General features: G+C 50.4%; 8 protein-coding genes across 8 annotated transcripts; 4 read left to right on the plus strand and 4 right to left on the minus strand.

Annotated features, from left to right (window-relative positions):
* Window positions 1–253: 253 nt before the first annotated feature.
* On the minus strand, window positions 254–2101 carry N7503_000608 (beta subunit of fatty acid synthase; the record flags this gene model as incomplete). The annotated part of the gene is made up of 2 exons (XM_057060169.1): window positions 254–1250; window positions 1329–2101. 2 exons carry the CDS (start codon window positions 2099–2101, stop codon window positions 254–256), a joined length of 1770 nt encoding a protein of 589 aa, XP_056927092.1.
* Window positions 2102–6256: 4155 nt separating this feature from the next.
* On the plus strand, window positions 6257–7724 carry N7503_000609 (O-acetylhomoserine aminocarboxypropyltransferase/cysteine synthase family protein; the record flags this gene model as incomplete). The annotated part of the gene is made up of 4 exons (XM_057060170.1): window positions 6257–6303; window positions 6356–6854; window positions 6907–7475; window positions 7523–7724. 4 exons carry the CDS (start codon window positions 6257–6259, stop codon window positions 7722–7724), a joined length of 1317 nt encoding a protein of 438 aa, XP_056927093.1.
* A 770-nt stretch (window positions 7725–8494) lies between these two features.
* N7503_000610 (uncharacterized protein) lies at window positions 8495–9211 on the minus strand (the record flags this gene model as incomplete). Its single annotated transcript, XM_057060171.1, has 1 exon — window positions 8495–9211. The coding sequence occupies one exon, from the start codon at window positions 9209–9211 to the stop codon at window positions 8495–8497; it is 717 nt and encodes a 238-aa protein (XP_056927094.1).
* Window positions 9212–9419: 208 nt separating this feature from the next.
* Window positions 9420–10957, minus strand: N7503_000611 (Nrd1 complex RNA-binding subunit; the record flags this gene model as incomplete). The annotated part of the gene is made up of 4 exons (XM_057060172.1): window positions 9420–10186; window positions 10298–10394; window positions 10531–10776; window positions 10838–10957. The coding sequence occupies 4 exons, from the start codon at window positions 10955–10957 to the stop codon at window positions 9420–9422; spliced, it is 1230 nt and encodes a 409-aa protein (XP_056927095.1).
* A 1450-nt stretch (window positions 10958–12407) lies between these two features.
* cit1 (citrate (Si)-synthase CIT1) lies at window positions 12408–14056 on the plus strand (the record flags this gene model as incomplete). Its single annotated transcript, XM_057060173.1, has 5 exons — window positions 12408–12515; window positions 12570–12634; window positions 12688–12772; window positions 12844–12891; window positions 12950–14056. The coding sequence occupies 5 exons, from the start codon at window positions 12408–12410 to the stop codon at window positions 14054–14056; spliced, it is 1413 nt and encodes a 470-aa protein (XP_056927096.1).
* Window positions 14057–14830: 774 nt separating this feature from the next.
* On the plus strand, window positions 14831–16035 carry N7503_000613 (putative mitochondrial DNA replication protein (Yhm2); the record flags this gene model as incomplete). The annotated part of the gene is made up of 4 exons (XM_057060174.1): window positions 14831–14947; window positions 15038–15134; window positions 15247–15919; window positions 15981–16035. The coding sequence occupies 4 exons, from the start codon at window positions 14831–14833 to the stop codon at window positions 16033–16035; spliced, it is 942 nt and encodes a 313-aa protein (XP_056927097.1).
* Window positions 16036–16996: 961 nt separating this feature from the next.
* On the minus strand, window positions 16997–18627 carry N7503_000614 (ubiquinol--cytochrome-c reductase subunit 2; the record flags this gene model as incomplete). The annotated part of the gene is made up of 4 exons (XM_057060175.1): window positions 16997–17092; window positions 17156–18015; window positions 18155–18329; window positions 18388–18627. 4 exons carry the CDS (start codon window positions 18625–18627, stop codon window positions 16997–16999), a joined length of 1371 nt encoding a protein of 456 aa, XP_056927098.1.
* A 541-nt stretch (window positions 18628–19168) lies between these two features.
* N7503_000615 (uncharacterized protein) lies at window positions 19169–21297 on the plus strand (the record flags this gene model as incomplete). Its single annotated transcript, XM_057060176.1, has 4 exons — window positions 19169–19180; window positions 19236–19292; window positions 19403–20221; window positions 20287–21297. The coding sequence occupies 4 exons, from the start codon at window positions 19169–19171 to the stop codon at window positions 21295–21297; spliced, it is 1899 nt and encodes a 632-aa protein (XP_056927099.1).
* Between the last annotated feature and the right edge of the window lie 195 nt (window positions 21298–21492).

Raw genomic sequence — 21492 nt, forward strand, 5'->3', positions numbered from 1 at the left:
TGCTCGAGTAACATGATAATTGGCTGTGCGAACTGGGTAGAGAATAACAATCCCCGGGGATCAGAAAAGGTTTAAGACATGCTCTCGCTCGTCAGGTCCTCAATGATCGGCTTTTTGATGATCTTTCTATCCGGATGATATGAGTCGATCGTCATCGCCATATAGTTTGATCGTGCCTGTCTGCCACGCTGACCTCTGTAATATACCGTAAGTGACTTGGGATTGTTTCGAACAAGATCTAACACCGACCACCCTACATATGAATCAACTCTTGAGTCAGGGTGATCGTTGGCCCAGTAAATGTCGCATCGGGAGAGCAGGCATTCATTTCGTAGCCGAGCCACACATTGCTGTAAAATGATTTGATGCGAGCATCCCGGTCATTAGTAAGCTCTTCCAGAGCAGATGATAAACCGGTTGAAAGGTGCCTATACTGGAGGGACAAAATAGCTGGCGCGGCCGTGAAATTACGCGGTTGGTATAAATCAAAGCAAATGGTCATGTCGGCGTCGGATCGGTGTATCACAGCGAGCGTATGCCCACTTGTAGTATCGCTTAACACGATCCGCTGTACTTTGTGTTCCAGTAGCAGCATCTGCCCTGGTTTCAAGTCGAATATTTTCTTGAAAGGATTCTTCCTGCGAACTCCGTTGCGGATAGTATGGGACTCGCACACAAGATCGTGCACCCATCCAAATGAGTTCGCAGCCAAAACGCCTAACCAGTCAACAGAGTCACCGGGAAGAGCACAAAAAGTCTGTGTGCAGGCAGTATTTTCATCAGTATAACCAAGTGGTCCAGACAGTGGGGACGTAGAAGCAGGGTCCTCGGTCCTCGGGATGCGCTTCAAGTCTCCACCGTAACGTTCACGAAGGAGATTGCTTGTATGGAAGTCTGATATGCTCTTCAAGATTTCCTGGGCCGACTCATCTAGGTTGACAGAATGTCTGACGGCGACTGGTCCCTGCAGAACACAGACTCGTTCAACATCTTGATTGACAACCGCCTCAATGTCTTCCGACTGCCAGAGTGAGTCTTTTTTGAACCAGAACTCGAAGTTCTCATCGAGAACGGGGATGAAATTAACGGGTTTCTGCGTTCGGGCTTTGCATCTCTGAATGGAAAAGGTTGCATCGTCTGGATGCAACTGCCGCGTGTTGCACTCCGGGCAATGCGCTGCGAATGACTCAACGAAGGCGTTCGGATCTTCCAATGCATCAATATCGAAGTAAAAATTAGAGGAAGTTCTGCTGAGGAAACGCAGAGCAAGATCATAAACCAGGCGCATGTACGAGCCGTGGATCCAACGCTTCTAGTGGCTGATATACATCAGCTGGATCATTCTCTTCAAAACAGCCGTGTATGTCATGTCAATGAGATCAAGGGGGGTTCCAGTATTGTCTTGCCCAAACCAGGGCTTTGCGTAGTCTCTGTTCAGTCGAGAGATAATGTACTGCTTCTTTTTGTTGATCTCTTCAACCATCTTCGGGCGTGGAAGAGCAAAGACACTCTGGTCCAGCTCAGCCCAGAGACGCACACCGCGATTAGCAATCTTGTGGATCGGCTGCCCCATTTCAGACTTCACTGTTATCACGCCTCCGGCATTCCCGGTGTAGGTTCGCTCCCAGTCGCTGTCCCCCACGCCAGGCGTGTCGCAGATGAGTTTTTTGACCTGTAGGCTCGTATGAGCTTCCCGGCAAACCATCAGGCGACTACCCAGTAAAACTCCATCGGAAGGCATCGCAGGATACCCAAATTGCTTCGACCATGTGCCTAACATATACGGATATGTATCCTCTCCAGCACCAAAGTCACTTCCGGCAACGAGGATCACATTCTCTCTCTTCCGGCATTCGTGATATATGGCGAAAATGGGCGCATGAAAGTCCTCAAATGAGTGATGACCACCACCGCGCCCTCCTGTCCACTGAAGAATGATTGGAAAATCTGGGCGGTCATCTGTAATTTTTAACACGGCTATGATGGCGTCGACAGAACCAGGCTTGAAGGAAATGTATTTCAAGCCAATATCGTCAATGTATCCTCGAGCAACCTCGAGAGAGGGTACACCGGCGCCAATGGTGATCCCATCTATAGGCATGCCCTGGTCGATCAGCTTGCGAATTAAACGCGTCTGCCATTCAATGGTCTCTGGATTGACATAGATGAGATTCACGATGATTGCGCGCCCGGGTTTAACTTCCAATTCTTGTGACAAAACTTAGGGCCATACGTCGATCCGCGCGGACCGGTCCGCCCCACAACTTTACAACCTAATCTCTTCCCGTCAAAGACCAGCTGCATATAGCCCATAGAGTGACATTTATATATTCGAGTAATAACAAGTCGGTTCCAGAAAAGTGTCAGCGTAGGTAGTTCTTCATAAAGAAACCAGACTAAATGTGGTCTGGGTAATGTTCAGCTGAGTAAAATAAAATGTAAGCCCGTCGGATGTTAGAACTTTCTTCCCGCAAGGGATGCAAACTGCAACGCGAGAGACCTTGCACACTGACTTCCAAGGCTCACGCGGGCTCAATAATAGATGCAGAGTGGAAATATAGTTGCATATAGTAAGCTACCTCATAGGTGAGGCTGATGTGTGCGTATTACTCGTAACATGACCCTCAAGCCAGCCAACACAAGCTTAAACTAATAAGTCCTAAATTTGATTCTGAGTGCCTAAATACCCCAATACAATTAGCTATTAAGACCCAATCCGCCCTGAAATCTACGAATATCTATATCAAGGCCAAGCGGCCCAAGCCCTAAGGGCAGACTATTTTCAGAGGCGCAGGAACCAACGAACACCTAAATCACTCGATCACTCATCCATTATTAGGCGGCCTTTGTGATGATTCCGCCGGCCCAGAGGATTCCACCCTAGTTATTGCGCACTCACCAGGCTTCTCACCCCGGTCGCAGGCGTACCACATAGAGCTCTCTAGATTGAAGTATATAGTTCTTCCTCGCATACTATCTAGTACATACGACCATAGGGTGTGGAGAACAGGGCTTCCCGTCCGCTCAGCCGTACTTAAGCCACACGCCGGTTAGTTAGTAGTATGGTGGGTGACCACATGCGAATCCTAACTGTTGTATGTTTTTGTTTTTATTTCTCTTCTATTTGAGCCAAAAAGTGCACTTATCGCCCTACCATTCCCCTCCACCCACCCGTTCACCTGAAGTGCTGACGTACCCCCTCGGCTATACTATTCCTCTTTCTTATCCTTCTTCCTGCTCACGTCCCTCCTCTTTTCTCTGCTTCTTTAGTGCCTGAACTGATCCTCATTAGAGCTGATAATGAAAACTGATTCTGCCTAGGTATGTTTGCCCTGTGGCCCAATTTTCGTATAATCATAGCTGGCATTCCTGTCGGTGGCTCTGATTCCATGGTCCTCGCACAATGGCTGGTAAACTGCACATTGCTCTGTGTAGAGAACATCATACTCAGTTGCCTAATGTCTTCTTGGTCCTCCCAAAACACTCTTGTTTAGATAGCTGATTGTCGCTGTCAATTGGACATAGCCTATATCCGGTTGGCTGCCTGTCAATCCGGTCTGGTGTTTGTTTTTGTCTTTTCACCTGTTCTGATATTCATTGAACCCACGTCATTAGACTGAGACTGGTTTTACTTAACCATTCCCTGCGCTACCACTACTGCCTATAAGGATATTTTAGCCATATTATGTGAATTGAATGGAAGCAATATGATATGGTGCGTAGTGTAATGTTAGGTAGTGACAAGGAGGAGAGGGTCGACCAAGATGAAGCCTAAGTAGCGATAGGATAGAGGCACTAGTTCTAATCAGGTGATCAACATATTAGGTTTGGAAAAGCAGGAATGGTTGGATTCTGACCTGATTTGTTGACATTTATATAGAGAAAATACCTTGCCGCCATTCTGGTCCTGCGGTGCTACAATCTTCCCCATTTATCCAAACAAAGACTTCAACTCTAGTACTTCACATGATCTGCGAAGACCACAAACACCCTAACTAAACCCTAATAAGACTTTCTGCATTGGACCATCTACTGGCAGCTCAAAAATTAGCCCTTGGGCTGGAATAGCTTGCGGCTAGCCATCGGCGGTTGGGCTTCCATGTAGATCCGCCTGTTCTTTACTCTCCAGATGTCAGCTTTCGACTGTATCGATGTCAATCTTGATTTAGCGAACCGTTTAAGAAGTGCTAGCTTCCGAGGCGTGGATGAAATCGATGATGAGAACAAGACATGTCTGACAAAAGCTTGGACAAACACCCCATCCCGTGATTTATAAGTCTTCCTGCAAAAGACTCACTGGCTGATTAGCAAAGGTGCTGATGTCTATCACCAAACTTCGTCTGGATCGGTCTTGCATGGGAAATAACGTGGGATCAATTTTGAACTGGATGAAGGACAATAACACTCTTCTTCAAAGATTCATTCTTTGAGTCAACATTCAAAGGCCTTGTTGACAACAGTCTTATCCGACAATACTCGAGATGATTGTAAAAGTGCCTGTTCTCTGAACGGATGCTCTCCACTGACGACCCTTTTGAGCGGACTTTTACCCACGCGAACCAGGGTTGTCCTTCTTCACTCAAAATCCGAGCCCGAGCCTGATGAACACTTCAAAAGCCATTTGGGTGTTGGCATACTTCGCTTCATCACATTTAAAACCTTGAATATCCCTCATACCTGCTTGCACGAATACAGAAAGATCGATTCAGAGAATATAGAAGAGATCCAAGATAAACAGAAATTCGTGTTATTGGATCTCGAGACGCTATTGACACAATACCTCGAAGAATTGAATGTGCATGGCTTGCAACTTCCGAGCTACATGACAGGACTATAGCGGACTAACATTGCTTCATTTCTATCAACACCCAGACCTCATAGTGTAAAGAAAATTATTCATATTCTTGAGTCAGGAGTTATTCTTGACGGTCACGAGACACAAGGGGGGGAGTTTTCTTTATCCTAGCTACGGCACAAGATCATCAGAGATGAAACTAGGGTGCCGAAGGAGGATGATCAGAACAGAAACCCATCTGTTAGAGGTCCATGTCGGGAAAAAATCCCGGAACAGGCAATAGCTAGGAGAAATCGAATTTGGAGAAGGAAAAGTCGACAAGAAATGGGGTTTTCCATTATGATGATATGGGATCACCCCAAATGCGTCCCACCTTCTCTGACCTTGTACATACGATGACCCAGAACAGTCACTTATCAGGTTGCCCACGGATAATTGGTTTTACCGTCCTAAGCGCCGCTCTTCATGTATATGTTAACATAAAAAGCTGTATTCAATAAAAATAGTCAAATAACTCCAATAACTGCGACCAGATTGAGTTAGAAGTCTACAACGCCCACACCAGGCAACTAGTATGTAGAAACTAAGTACGAGAGAAAAAAGCCATTAATATCTCATTCTCAACCTCCTAAAACAATGAGAAACTCTCATTTCATACAGCAGGAATAGCTCAATGTTTCTGCTCTATAACCGCACTTTCAAGTAGGAATACGCACTACTAGCCGTGGACTTGGAAAATTTGAAAGAAAGGGAAAGTTCGTGTTTGATCTCCTGTATTATTCTTATTTTTTCTTGTCTATAAATTGCAATTGTCAAAGGCGTAATCTGCGGTGGATAAAAGAGTCTTATCCGATGATCGTGGAATACTCTGTATTAAAACTCAGCTAAGAGGTTCAGCGCGGCCGTCGGGCAATGCTCACTATGGACTTCATTTTAGACACACCAGTTAGTGAGTAGTATTTGGAAGTACTGGTATACAAAGTCTAAGATTGCACGGTTTTTTGGCTTTATTTTCGGGGGTCAAGTTGGGGTGACGGCTTATCGCCTGAATCTCCACAAAGGTTAATTAACGCCACTTGTAACAGTTAGTACGGATTGTGGAGTATATTTACAATCATATATCACTATAGTCTAATACGAATCAAAGACTGTATGCTTTTGACTTTAGGTATAAGTGTATCAGGTCATGGATACATTCGGTCGCTTTGACCCGTGGACCTATTTGCAGTTACTATATGATACATGTGATCTTTTCAATTATGCCTCCTATTCCTAATTTGGATACGGATTATGGTGACTCGGGGTCTGAATTCTGCATGTCGCAATCCCGCAACTTCGTGTTGTTAACTCGCCCGAGAAATAACCTTCCATCACGCCATCGAGTCTTCCCCGCCATTGCCCCTCTCGATCGTACTTATAGAGCCTTCTTCCTTTTGCTGATACCAACTCCATATTTCCACCATGTCAGAGCAGAACTTACATTTCGAGACTCTTCAGCTTCATGCGGGGTAAGCCTTCCCCCGCGACCTTTCCGCGCTTCCAATGCTTACAAGTCAATAGTCATGAACCTGACCCAACCACTAAATCCCGCGCTGTGCCCATCTATGCCACCACCTCCTTCACCTTCGATGATTCCGCTCATGGCGCCAGGCTCTTTGGCCTCAAGGAGTTCGGAAATATTTACAGCCGTATCATGAACCCCACCGTAGATGTCTTCGAGAAGCGCATTGCAGCTCTAGAGGGTGGTATCGCTGCCGTCGCCGCCTCATCAGGCCAGGCCGCCCAGTTCATGGCCATTTCAGCCCTCGCGCATGCTGGAGATAATATCGTCGCTACCAGCAATCTCTACGGAGGCACCTACAACCAATTCAAGGTGTTCTTCCCACGCCTGGGTATCAATACTAAGTTCGTCAAGGGCGATGACCCTGCCGATATTGCGGCTGCCATTGATGACCGTACCAAGGCTGTATTCTTGGAGACCATTGGCAACCCGCGTTATAATGTGCCGGATTTTGAGGCAATTGCCAAGGTAGCTCATGAGAAGGGCGTTCCGCTTGTCGTAGGTTGAAACCCACTGAATGAATATGATTGGGACACTCACGTAGATACAGGTTGACAACACCTTCGGCGCGGGTGGTTACTTTGCTCGCCCCATCGACCACGGCGCTGATATCGTTGTACACAGTGCCACTAAATGGATCGGTGGTCACGGTACCACTATTGGAGGCGTCGTTATCGACAGCGGCAAGTTCGACTGGGGCAAGAATAGTGCCCGCTTCCCGCAGTTCGTCGAGCCTTCGGAGGGTTATCATGGCTTGAAGTTCTGGGAGACTTTTGGTGCCGCTGCTTATGCCATCCGGGTTCGAGTCGAAATCCTGCGTGATTTGGGCTCGGCCTTGAATCCCTTCGCCGCGCAGCAACTGCTCTTGGGAATCGAAACCTTGAGTCTGCGGTCGGAGCGTCATGCCACCAATGCATTGGCTTTGGCTAAGTGGCTGCAGAAGAATGAGAATGTGAGCTGGGTATCTTATCCAGGTCTGGAGGATCATCCTTCTCATGCTCTTGCGAAGAAGTACCTCCCGCGCGGCTTTGGTGGTGTTCTGTCCGTGGGTATTAAGGGTGGTGCTGCTGGTGGTAGCCAGGTGGTTGATAATTTTAAGCTGATCTCTAACCTTGCCAAGTAAGTTTTTCCTGGTTCATGTTTTGGTATTGACTAACACCTTCCAGTGTCGGAGACTCTAAGACCCTGGCTATTCACCCTTGGTCTACGACTCACGAGCAGTTGACCGAGCAGGAGCGCCGGGATTCTGGCGTGACTGAAGATGGAATCCGAATTTCCGTCGGCACCGAGCACATTGACGATATCATCGCTGATTTCGAACAGTCCTTCCGTGCCTCCAAGGCTGTGCTGTCGGACCGCACGGCTTGAAAGGGTGTAATCTCTCATTTCAGGTGGAAGGCTGGAAGTTTAGGAGCAAATATCTCTATAATGAGCTAGGAACATGCCAAAATGAAGGTTGACCTGGCCAGTAACAAGGTCTGGAGGAATTCCAGATCTACTTTTGGCCTTTTTATTACCTACGAGATGGCAATTAAGTTACGATAATACCACAATATTCATTGACATGTAGTTGGTTAATTGTAACCACAGCAGTGGGTTTTAATATCTGGGCTTCGAATAGTACATTGGGTAACATTCTTGATGATGAGCTAGCTAATTTAACGAACCACAATCAATTTGAAAGACTTATGTGATACAGTAGAAGAAATATCCAGGTTTGGACGGCAGCTACAACAGGGGAGAAAAGGATGCGGCCAGAAATATGAGTCCGTAATAAGATTCTTTCTTGCCTACAATGGGCATTCATGACAACGTCATACAGTTCGCAATAGGCATATGCAAAAGTTTGAAAGGAAAGCAAAGAAATGGAAAGAAGAAATAATTGAAACCCCCCAGTCGCAAGAAAAAAGAAAAAAAAGAAAACCTCCCTCTTCAGTCATTTTGATACAGATCATGCCAGCCCATCAAAACGCCAGTTGCCCGCGGACAACACCGAATGTCCATGCAAAAATGGTGAAATAGAAGACAGTGGTCAGAAAGGCCGACAGGCCAAGAATCGGAATAAGAAATGGAAATGGAAATGGAAAAGAGATAAGGTAAAGGGAGACGATTTGCAAAAAAAACAGTGGCCGAATGCTTTACTCACCCTGGCCCGGAGCCGGAGGTTGAGAAGTCTGCATGGAACCCTGACCCATCATGAAACCAGGGGGGAGCATGGGCATGCCAGGGAAACTGAATCCGTAAGCAGGAACGGCAGGAGGAACGGCGGAGTTCACGTTGTTGGGCATGTCACGGTCACCCTGAGGAGGACCAGAGTGGTGACCGCCACCGAAACCATCACGCTCCGGGCGACGACCACCAGTGAAACGGTCACCTTGGGTGCGAGTGGAGATTGGGCCCCGCTTGCCACCAGTGTCGGTTGCGATGCGACGGCTGATGGCCTTGGAAGAGACACCCGCACCGATCTCAATATCGGGCTCCTCCACCACCATGCCAGATTCAATCTGACGGCCACCAGTGCCACCGTACTCCGCAGTAAGCATCCACTTGCGGTCTGCCTCGGTCAAACGTTCGATCGGAATGATACTAACACCCGTCTGGTAATCACTGCAGTCACGGGGACCGAATCCCACACCCCATCGGGTACGTAGTTGCATCTCTCCCGCGCGGTAAGATTCCATTCCATCGCGTGCGGCAATCGCATCCTGGCGGGTGATCATCTTGATGAAGGCATGGCGCTTGTCAACGTTGACGATGCACGTTTGAACGACACCAAACTTGCCAAACAAGGCACGCAGATTGGCCTCGGAGGAGGTGACACCGCCGACGAAAAGGGTGCGGCTGAGGACTTTCATGTTGTTTTGGCCGATGGAATAGTCCCATTCGATCAGCTTAGGACCCGGAGGTGGCAGGTTGGGATCATTGCGAGGAGGCGAAGGAGAACGGCGTCTACGTCCAGCCGGCGGACTGCGCTGGCGGTACTCATTGCCCCGACGGCCACGGGCATCTCGAGGGTCACCTCGACGACCGGGCGATTCACCATGGTATTCGCCATAGACAGGGCTATCGCGGCGACGAGGGGGGAGAGGCAGTGCGGCGTCGGTCCCAGCCAGCACCAGGAGAGCGCGAGCGACGGCGATATCCGCCTGGAGAACGGTCGTATTGACGGTCACGATCGCGTTCATCCCGATTCTGATTCTCTTGCTGGCCCCATCCGGGCATACCGGGCATACCGGGCATACCGGGCATTCCAGGCATCGAAGGCATCCCGGGCATTGGAGGCATTCCCGGCATGGCATTGAAACCAGGCTGAGCCGGGTTCGCGCCCATGTTGCTCATGGTGAAGAGTTGCAAGGCGGTGGCCCATTGGTCTTGAGGGATTCCCTGGGCGGCAAGCATTTGGAGCAGCTGAAGCTGCTGCGCCATCGCACCTCCATCGGGCATGGCTGGAGCCGCAGCTTGTGGGAGCATAGCTGCCATCGGGTTCTGGGTCATCGGGTTCGGGGTGGGGCTATGAGTCTGTTGGCCCAAGGCAGGGTTTTGACCAAGAGCACCCAGGGCAGCGAACGGGTTCATGGCATTGGGAGCGGCAAATTGATTTGGAGCCGAAGGGGGAATCGAGGCATCGGCCGAAGAGATGGGCAACGGGGCGGACGGGTTCAAAGCCGCCAGCGGGTTGGCTGGGGCAGCGGGGGCAGCGGTATTCTGCTTGGCCATGTCGGCCAACGCCTTCAAGATACTCGAAGTATCTGGAGCAGCTGCAGAGTTACTCGCTCCGAGAGGGTTCGAACCGGGAGCAGGTGATCCTTCGGGAGTGGTTGACTCAATGTCTGAACAAGCGGTTAGCACTGCAGGCAATGCCAAGTCTGAAGATGACAAGAAAGCAAGGGAATAATAAAAGCGAGATGATCCAGTTGCTATACAGAAGGGAGCAAGCTTACTTTGGGGGGTGTTCATTTTCTCTCGAATGGAGGCGAGCATAGGAAGAGGGAACGTGCATCCTCGCTCCCAGATGTCGATGAGTTTCTTGATCTTGTCCTATACGATTAAGAAAAAAAGGGATACGTTAATCATACGGTTCCTCTAAGGAATCAGAGTTGGCGATGTAGATGAGGGTTTCCCCATCTACGCCCCCAAGCGGTGGGGCTGATTCGAATGCATATCTAGCGCGTACCTTTTGATCCTGCGGGGATGTGTTTATAATATCTCCCATCAAAACGGGCAGCAATTCGGTGACTCGGTTAACACCAGCGGCGAAAGTTCCATCGGGAGCCGAGCTTCCTGGAGGTTGACCAGCTTTGCGTGCAGCTTCTACCCACTGTCGGGTTACAGAGTCTACGACATAGAGTACGCCCAGCTTGTGGGTGCCCGGTGCCTTTTTGAAGTGTGTGTAGATCTTTTGAATAAGAACGGATTCATTCTGCAGTAGGTGAGTTAGTTTTGAGGATAACCTGAGGTGGTAGGGAGGGTTCAACGCGTACCTGAACATTGGCAGTGCACAATGTGGTGATGCTGTGAATCTTGGAGCCTGATACGCCAGGTGGTTTCAAGGCCAGCATGGACTGGAGATAGTTCTCCAGCTCCGCTACAGCTGACGACATGACGGTGGAAAAATAGAAAGAAAAGAGAGAATTCTCAGCAAGTGAAGGGGTCTATTGCCGTCGACCCGAAGAGAGAAGGAAAGGTCGGCCCAAGTCCCGCTACTGTAGAATTGCGAACAGGAGTAAAGGGCAAAAATGTCTTCTTTTTGGTTTTTGGTGACAAGATTAGGTTCGAGAGATTTCAATATCTAGCCGTCTTCTTCACTACAGCATAGGAATCACTGTCGAACCAGGCCAGAATAGAAGTCGCCTACAGCTGGAATACAGCCTAGGGGGGTATGCCCTTGATGAAGTACGAGTACGGGGACCTAGAGGCGTACTGGTGAGAGGGAAAGATAAGAATCCACGGATTTACAGAGTACTATCCGTGGGGGAGAATCCGATATTTCCGAGATGAGAACGTTGGCGAGTTGATGAGTCGACGGGAAGGAACTTCAAGTGAAAAAAAGGAGTGAAAGGTGTGGCCTGTTCCCGCTAGGCTGGATTGGGCTACTAATGTGCACGTGATATATATCACGTGTCACTTCGCGTGAGGTCTGTCTGGTCTCCCGTTCCCACACGGGCCACGCGGAAATCGGTTCCCCCGGCTACTGTTGTTGATGGAGCTACAATTTGATTGAAAAAAAATAGAATAAAAAATAAAATAAAATAAAAAGGCATTAACTCATCACACGGAGTATGGGCAGGAAACCCACTCTGAGAGCTAGGATGGGGTCGGAAGATTTCCGTTGGCGAAAATCGGCTTCTTTTGGCTCGATTCCTTACTGTTTTAGTATTAGTTGCTTCCCCATCTTCGTTGTCCTCTTTTCTTGCCCCGTGGAGCTCCCGAATTTCGGTGAGCTTTTGGGGCAGAGGACCGGCTATAAACGGAGCTGAGAATGCAGTGTCTACATGTAGATTTCGATTATTCAGATATAGATGAACCGAGTCAGCGAGTCATCTGCAGAATGTGATCATGGGGAAGGTCAAATATAGCCCCCAAAGGTGCTAATCTGATGCCGAGGGCCCCAACCCGCACTTTCGGGGATCCGGATGGCGGGTATGGGATGGCGACTTGCCGACGTCACTGCCATGGCCCCCCATCAGGGATAGTGGGTAATATACGGTATACCTGTACCCCCTGATATTGCTGAGTTTATACCTCGGTCCTAATCAGATGGGACAAATACTGCACCTATACGTATTGTACAGAATATAGGCTATGGGATTAGATCAAAATGAAATCAAACGAGACGGAAATGGTCGGACTCGACGATCCACGGCAGCCCGAGAGTACCGTTGGGAGTAAATTACATACTGATCAGCCCGACCCGTACCGGGTGTATTACGGGAAAAATCCAATCCGAAAAAAGGGAGCTCCCGGATGATTTCTTTTCTTTCCTCTTCCTCTCCCCCATCCCACTCCTCTCTTTCCCACACTTCTCTGTCGTGTTGAGATTGACATTTCACAATGGCCTCCATCCGAATTGGTACCTCCGCTTTGCGGTCCTCCATGGCTAAGCCCGTGCAGACTGCCGCCCTGAACGGCGCGCGCTGCTACTCCTCCGCCAAGGCTAAGGTACGTTGTCGCATCTCGCATCACGAGTATCAATGATACTAATCTCTCGGATAGTCTCTCAAGGACACCTTCGCCGACAACCTGCCCGCCGAGATCGAGAAGGTCAAGAAGCTCCGCAAGTATGTCATTCCGCGTCAACCAAACTACGTGTCAGTTGCTGATACAATTACAGGGACTACGGTAGCACCGTCATCGGTGAGGTCACCCTCGACCAGGCTTACGGTGGTGCCCGTGGTATCAAGTCTCTCGTCTGGGAAGTGAGTTTCATATCCTGATAGCTCCATGATGCGCCTCCGCAGTGAGACTGACTTTTTTTTTCTCGGTATAGGGTTCCGTCCTTGACTCTGAGGAGGGTATCCGTTTCCGTGGCCGTACCGTAAGTGATTGGAATAGGGACGTTGAATACCGATGGGCCACTAACACCCCAAATCTAGATCCCCGAGATCCAGGAGCTTCTTCCCAAGGCTCCCGGTGGTGAGGAGCCCCTTCCCGAGGGTCTCTTCTGGCTGCTCTTGACTGGCGAGATTCCTTCCGAGCAGCAGGTCCGTGACCTGTCTGCCGAGTGGGCTGCCCGTTCCGATGTCCCCAAGTTCGTTGAGGAGCTCATCGACCGCTGCCCCAGCACCCTCCACCCCATGGCTCAGTTCTCCCTGGCCGTGACTGCTCTTGAGCACGAGTCTTCCTTCGCCAAGGCTTACGCTAAGGGTGTCAACAAGAAGGAGTACTGGAACTACACCTTCGAGGACTCCATGGACCTGATCGCCAAGCTGCCCACCATCGCCGCCAAGATCTACCGTAACGTCTTCCAGGACGGCAAGGTCGCTCCCATCCAGAAGGACAAGGATTACTCCTTCAACTTGGCCAACCAGCTTGGCTTCGGTGGCAACAAGGACTTTGTTGAGCTGATGCGTCTGTACCTGACCATCCACTCCGACCACGAGGGTGGTAACGTTAGCGCCCACACCACTCACCTGGTCGGCTCCGCCCTGAGCTCCCCCATGCTCTCCCTCTCTGCCGGTCTCCAGGGTCTGGCCGGTCCCCTGCACGGTCTGGCCAACCAGGAGGTCCTGAACTGGCTCACCAAGATGAAGCAGGCCGTTGGCAACGACCTGACTGATGAGTCCATCAAGAACTACCTCTGGTCCACCCTGAACGCCGGCCAGGTCGTTCCCGGTTACGGCCACGCCGTTCTCCGCAAGACTGACCCCCGTTACGTGTCTCAGCGCGAGTTTGCCCTCCGCAAGCTGCCCGATGACCCCATGTTCAAGCTGGTCAGCCAGGTCTACAAGATCGCCCCCGGTGTTCTGACCGAGCACGGCAAGACCAAGAACCCCTACCCCAACGTTGATGCCCACTCTGGTGTCCTCCTCCAGTACTACGGCTTGACCGAGGCCAACTACTACACCGTCCTGTTCGGTGTGTCCCGTGCTCTTGGTGTCCTGCCCCAGCTGATCATCGACCGTGCTCTTGGTATGCCCATTGAGCGCCCCAAGTCTTTCAGCACTGAGGCCTACGCCAAGCTCGTCGGTGCCAAGCTGTAAATGTAACAGCCTTGGTTTTCGGGGGGTGTTTCTACGTTAAGACATGTATTATTCCTTTTATTATATCTAGTCCTGTGATTTGTTTGTCATGTATGATAGGACTTGGGTTCGAGCGGGCCTTGTAACAGCACTTCCTCGAAAGCATGATTCATCACGTAACTGTATGATTGCGTAAATCCAGAATGGACTGGATGTGAAGTGCATATTGTACTGCATGCATATCGTAAGCAAGTCAAGATAAGCCAAGTATGCAGTATGCGCCGTACGAAGAATGGTCTCACGGCTACTGAGGAGAATGGATCACACGTGAATTGTTGGGGCTCAACCTTCTTGACCCACTCAAAAAAAAAAATAACAACAATATATATGGTATGTAGATATGAGATGAAATCACAAAAGTCAGGGACGCCATAGAAATCACTTTTACTCTGGAAAATACTCATAGTAGGATTAATTGGCGATTATCGGAATTTGGGGGAATTCGCGGAGTAGCAAAGGCCGACATTCAACCCATCGGTTGTTGTGAAAGCCCAAGGCGGTATGGAAGGTACCCCGTACCCAATAGTATGAGTGGGAACTCCGCTCTGGCCTGAGCTGATTTCCCCTATAAGACAATTGGCGCCTCGATCTGTTCCTTTCTTTTCCAACCACCTTCTGCATTTTCCACAGACTCCCCCTTGAGTCTCTTACTCCTCTCCTCTCCTCCATCCCTTAGGCGACGAAGCCCCTATTTCCCTTGGTCAGGGCCCCTTTCAGCAGCACCCCATTCCAGAAATGTCGACTACTCCAGAGATGGCCGCCGCGCCTCAGCTTGAGAAGAAGCCCGTCAAGTTCAGCAACCTGTTGCTGGGCGCTGGTTTGAACTTGTTTGAGGTCACCACCTTGGGACAGGTTAGTCTTTCGAAGCTTCACAGCTTCCCGCCCTAGCTCTTGAGGGGCGCCTGAAAGCCAATCCATCAACTAACATCCATCCCTTTCTAGCCGTTGGAAGTGATCAAGACAACCATGGCCGCCAATCGGGGCGACAGCTTCGGCAGTGCTATGGGTCGGATTTGGGGCCGTGGCGGGATCCTCGGTTGTATGTAACCCCCTTCGCTTTTCCTCCGATGCGCGCAACCTGCGGGTGGAGAACCTTCCAGCCAATCCTGTGGGAATGAAACCAAGCTGACTGACGATCTTCCGACCCTTAGACTATCAAGGACTCATTCCGTGGGCCTGGATTGAGGCCTCCACCAAGGGCGCCGTCCTCCTGTTCGTTGCCTCCGAAGCGGAGTGGCAAGCTCGCCGGTTCGGTGCCAATGATTTCGTTAGCGGTATCAGCGGTGGTATGGCTGGTGGTATCGCCCAGGCCTATGCCACCATGGGCTTCTGCACCTGCATGAAGACTGTCGAGATCACCAAGCACAAGATGGCTGCTGCTGGCGTCCAGCCCGCCAGTACCTTCGGAACCTTCATGGATATCTACCGCAAGGAGGGTATCCGGGGTATCAACCGTGGTGTCAACGCCGTGGCCATTCGTCAGACTACCAACTGGGGTTCTCGCTTCGGTCTTTCGCGTCTGGCTGAGTCGGCCATCCGCAAGGTCACCCACAAGGAGGATGGCCAGAAGCTGTCCCCCTGGGAGAAGATCCTCGCCTCCGGTCTCGGTGGTGGTCTTTCCGCCTGGAACCAGCCCATTGAGGTCATTCGTGTCGAGATGCAGAGCAAGACCGTTGACCCTAACCGCCCCAAGAATCTCACTGTCGGCAAGGCCTTCAAGTACATCTACGATTCTAACGGTGTTCGCGGTCTTTACCGCGGTGTCGCTCCCCGTATTGGTCTCGGTATCTGGCAGACCGTCTGCATGGTGGCTCTTGGTGATATGTACGTTTTGGTTTTCTTTACCCCCAAGTGATACCTCGGGACTAACCTCTGTGACTGTTAGGGCCAAGGAAGCAGTCGAAAAACTGACTGGCGATACCGTCACCGCTAAGCACTAAAGAGAAGGTTTGAGATACCCTTCTGCTATGCAGCGGTTGTCGGAAAAGAGCGAGACAAGAATCTCATCGTTCATACATAATTTGAAACACCCCGATACCCACTGAATGCATTTGTGATTGTGATACTCAAACACTCCTTGGCATGGCCCATGGTGATTTAATTAATTCTATATTTATTGGAAATGAAATAGACTAGATATTACTAAACCTGTGAAGAGACCCAACCTAGAAATGACTTCCTAAAATCCGATTTCAGGGACATGTTATGTTCGATTGAAAATCCCCAGTTTTCGGGGAAATCTTGCCCCATATCTTCATGTGAAATCATCCGATCTCGGGGGCGTAAATCGGCTGAGACGTCACTGCATGAGTCTGTCTTCCATTCATCCGTTCGATTTCGACCGAGGCTTTATATTCTAATGAGGATCAGCCCTGTACATACGGCTTGACCTCGGCTGTAATGACATATACCATGGACGTCTTATGATCGTGACTACCAGATATTCCGTTATGTCATTTCATACTTGAAGGTCTCCACACTCGGTAGAATGGAGGACAGAAGCATTACAAAACCTACTGTTGCGATGCAGATGTGTTCAGTTGACAGGACTTTTCGGTGTTTGGTATCTCCCGTCACCCGGTACTTTCGAAGAGCCCTCCCAGGACTATTTAGCTCATGCGAAAGACATGCTAAATGGAATCTGATCAGATGGCCATGCTGTCTTGTTTCTAAGACATACTCCTAGATATTGGTGTTTTACAGGATAAGAACCCAGAGAACAAAGAAAAAAGGATTATAGCGAGAACTGCATCGAATAAGGTACAATTGTATTACAGTCAACTACACCCAAACACAAAGGAGATATCGGGAAGGAATCTAGGCACAAGTGATCACATCAAATCCAAACGAGGAAACACGCTTTTCCCTCGGTCTAGGGGTTGTATGGTATACAAGGGATATTTAAGCAGACAGACCAATGTCCTCAGCGTAAGGGAGGTGGTGGACATCGCCGACGCTGACGAGAGTGGCCTTTCCGGAGAGGAAAGTCTGGGCAGCCTGTAGAACATGTTGGTCAGTACAAATGGATTGATTGGGAAATGCTAGAGAATTAGAACATACCTCCTTGACCTGCTGCTCAGTAACCTTCTCAAGAGCCTGGGCGATCTCGCCAATCTGGTAGGCCTTGCTGCCGTGAACCAGACCGGAGCCAGTGGCCTCAAGGCCAGTCTCCAGGGTCTGGACAGACTCCAGAGCACTGAACTTGGCCAGGGCAATGGCCTTCTGAATGTCCTCGCTGGCGACCTCGCCGGCGGCGGCCTTCTTCAAGGCATCGACGACATTCTTGCTGGCGGCACCGATCTGGTCAGCGGCACCGGTAAGAGTGACGGTGAAGAGACCAGCATCGGAGTAGGCGAGGTTCTTGGTCGAGACGTTAAGGAAAGAGAAGCCCTCGGTGGCCTTAGACAGGAGCGAGAAACCGGGGGTCCACTTGATGGAGGACTCGCCGCCCAGAAGAGCTGCCAGGACGGAAGCCTCGGGCTTGTAGCCAGCAGTGCCGAAAGCGCTGGAGCCGGGGAAGGCAATCACGACGGCGTTGCCGGTCTTGGAGGGAAGACGCTGCTCACCACCGAAGTACTTGGTGGGCTCGCTGGCCTGGAGCTTGTACTGGCCGGCGGAGGCACCGGTGGGGAGATCCTGGAAGAATTGGCCGACCCACTTGGAGACCTCGGCGGAGTTGGGACCGGTGGCAACCAAAGCGATGTTGGACTTGGAGTAGGCATCCTGAGCAAACTGGGTCAGGGCGTCGCCGGACAGGTACTTCTCATAGGGGGTGGACTGGCTGGGGGTGATGGGAGCACCCAGGCCGCGGTGGAAGGCAACGCCGTGAGCAGCATCAATGGCGACGGTCTCAGCGCTGGAGTAAACGGCGTCCTGCTGGTACTTGAGGAGTTGGCTAACAACCTCGTTCAGTTCGTGGTCTAGTGTCAAACGAAAATTCAATGTCAGTTGGCAACCCCAAAAAAAGTTTCTCATATGCCATCATCATCATCATCATCCTCCTCCACCTTTTTTCCAAGCTCATGTCGCCTCCTCAAACCATCATATCAAGTTACTTACCAGTGAACTTGGGCTTGCCAGCAACCTCAGCCAGCAGCTCTGTGAAGTAAGGGAGATCATTGGCGAGGAACTTGGCGCGGAGAACGACGTTTTCGCGCGAGTGTGTCGAAGAGATCTGACCGCCGAGCAGCTCAACCTCCCGAGTGATGCGCAGTGCGGAACGCTTAAGTGTGGTCTATAAACGGACAGATTAGCATTGGGCAAGTTGATCAAACAATGGATGCGGAACCAACCTTGAAGGCGAACTTGTCAAGGGCATCGGAGAAGCCAGGGAAGGGCTGGTAACGGGAGCCAGCCTTGGCCACCAGCGCCAAAGTGCCAGTGGCACCGTTGACCTCACGGTTGGCAACCTTCACGCCGGCAGCCTCGGTGACATCGTACTGGAAAGTCGGGTTGGCAGCAGAGGCCATGGCCCGACGGCCGGCGGAGAGCGCACGCGGCGCATTTCGGCTCAGGGAAGACCGCGACAGCATGATGTGCCAGGGACAATTGAAAAAGGGTAAGAAAGGGGAACCCGGACGGGCTTTGAAGGAAGCAATTGAGGGGAGGGGGGGGAGATGCGTCGGGAGAGGGAAGCAGACGGGTTACGAAAAGCTTCAAGATGCCGGGGCTGGGTTGATTACTCAGACTCTGATTGGCTGCCGTGACGAGTCGGACGGACTCGGAAGAACTTTTCTACAATTGAAGATTGGTTTTATATAGTCCTGTTGAGGAAGAGTTCTGATTTAGAAAATTATGAAAATCTCTGCTTGTTTATAGATTTAATTTAGATCAAAACAAAATAGCTTCGAAAATCCATTCAAGATCATTTCCATCAAGTGTGGCTAGAATAGAAGATCGAATTCCTGTGTAGATGCAGGATCAGCTGATTGTACACGTGACTGATAAGCAAAAAAGTGCCCGCCGTTATTACTCTTTCGCAACTATACCACTTCCCCTCCATGAACTTGTCGCGGTGACCTCAATTGCTCCTCGTGAGGACTGGAGGCTGGCAAGCCTTCTTAAAACGCCATGATGATGTCCCAGGTTCGCTACAGCCCCTCCACTGACTTCGGTCCAGTACTGATTCGTCTCTGCGCAGCATGCCGTGGAGCTCTGTACGCTCCTCATCGAGGATCACTTCGGAGAGCTGTTCGCAGTAAGTGATCCTGAAACAATGCATGCAACATACAGGCATGCGGAAATAGCCTCGTTGTGGTGGCATTTCAGTTCAAGAGCAATGCTGATCATTAGCTTGATGTTTTACAGCGCATCTTCTCAACCTTACAACGCTATGAACGGCTTTCTCTTCCTCGATTAAAATTTTATTCTCGCCTTACTGATCGCCAACTGCGCCATGGCTTGACAGCCATGATTCAGCATCATCTCGTCTACTACTTCACCTCTCTCGAAGATAACAATACCTACTACGAATCAAACCCTCATGCCGCATACTACCTCGTGCGCTCCGGGAAGATTCTCAATCTGGTCGAAGATCGGCTTGGGGAATATGCGGCCCGAGTCATGGAGGCAATTCTATTCCTCGGTCACGCCTCTGTCAGCCATCTTGAAACTCTTCCCGAGCTTCAATCCTTAACGCCCACAGTCCCGAATGGGGTTGCAAACGACAACGAAGAACTACAGGAAGATGAAATGGAAGCCGAGGACCAACCCGGCAAGACCAACGGTGATCATGCGTCAGAAAGAAAACCCGCACCTTTCCATGCCACCATCAAAGCTCTTGCATCTCATGGATACTTGATGCGTGTTCGTGACGCCCACTTTCAGAGCCCCGGGGACAATCTGCTCGAAGCACAACGCACAGTGTCTTCCCGTTCGGATATCAAGGCGCTGAAGGGAAAGAGGCAACAAGAGACGGTCGCGTCTGAGATCCAGGAATTGGTACATAATCGGACACATGCCGATCTTTCCCAGGAGCTCATGGTGAATGGTCTTCCTCGAGGGATCAAAAGGAAGTTCGGACACAGTTCTAATGGGTTAGAAAACGGAGTAAGCGAGCATCAAATGACGAATGAGGAGAACCACTGGTCAGAAGATGGAGACGGATTCGATAATACCCCCATGGAGGTAAGATCCCTGCTATCATCCAAATAGCCACATCTTTCAGACTGGAAGCTGACGTTTCCCTGTAGTCCGGACTGGTCGTGCGGGTGAATTATGAAAAGTTGGATGTGGCATTACGAAACGCTAGGTTTGTCACCCTTGCTGAGCAGGATGCACCTCCGGCGACCGCAGAGGTATATGACTGTCTCCTTCGACATGTTGAGTACGCTACGCTTCGATGCCGAGACACAGACGAGATTCCACGTGAGCGTGAAGAAGGAGAGCAATGGACTATCCCCATTGATGCAGAAAGGATTCTAGGGGATATCGACCCTTGTCTGGATCTGTCCGGGGCGTTTGCCCCGTTAGAGTCATCTTCACAATCGGTAAATCGAGGCGGGAAACGGCCCTTGGAGAATGGGGTCAACGGGGATCATGAGGGTTCTGACGACGAGTCCAGTGGCCCAAATCGAGTCTGGGAGATTAACCAGCACCTTCAACTTCTTGCACAGCCACCTCACAACCTCACGTCTTGTGTTGAGTTGTATGGTGTCCCCAAGTGGCGGATTGGCTTCCGTGGCTTGGCTCGCAAGTTACGGCACCTGGAGCTGGAACGAATGATTGAATCCAGATATGGTGACGTTGCCATCCGTGTGATCCGTGTGCTTCATGCGAAGGGCAAACTAGATGAGAAGCGACTACAAGAAATCAGCTTGCTTCCATTCAAGGATCTGCGGCAAACCCTTGCTAGCATGCAGTCTGGTGGGTTTGTGGATTTGCAGGAGGTGCCCAAGGACGCACAGCGCCAACCTTCCAAGACCATTTTCCTCTGGTACTATGATCCCGATCGAGTCTGCAGCAGTATTTTGGAGGACACATACAAGGCCATGTCGCGGACCCTGCAGCGCATCAAAGTCGAGCGAGGTCGACTCAAGGATTTCCTCGAGAAAACCGAGCGGAGCGATGTTAAGGGCCACGAGGAGGAGTACCTCACCGAAGAGGAGTTGGAACTCTTGCAACGCTGGAAAGACAAGGAAGCTCTCTTACTTGCCGAAGTGGCTCGCTTGGATGACATGGTGGCGGTGTTCCGCGACTATTGATTCATCTACTCCGAAGTCATAGGCGGGTTTCTCTTTGCATCTGTACAGCCTCATGAGCGACGAAACCCAGGCAGCATTTGAAGGTGTTGGTGATTTTCGTCTTCTTTCACTGCCAAGATATACATATAGTTACAGTATAGGCACACTGTCAAGTATCTATCTACCTAGCTATAATCTTATCCCCAAGGATTTCAA

The sequence above is a fragment of the Penicillium pulvis genome (assembly GCF_028828015.1).
Source record: "Penicillium pulvis strain IBT 33274 chromosome Unknown contig_10_segment0_segment0, whole genome shotgun sequence".
Classification (NCBI taxonomy): domain Eukaryota; kingdom Fungi; phylum Ascomycota; class Eurotiomycetes; order Eurotiales; family Aspergillaceae; genus Penicillium; species Penicillium pulvis.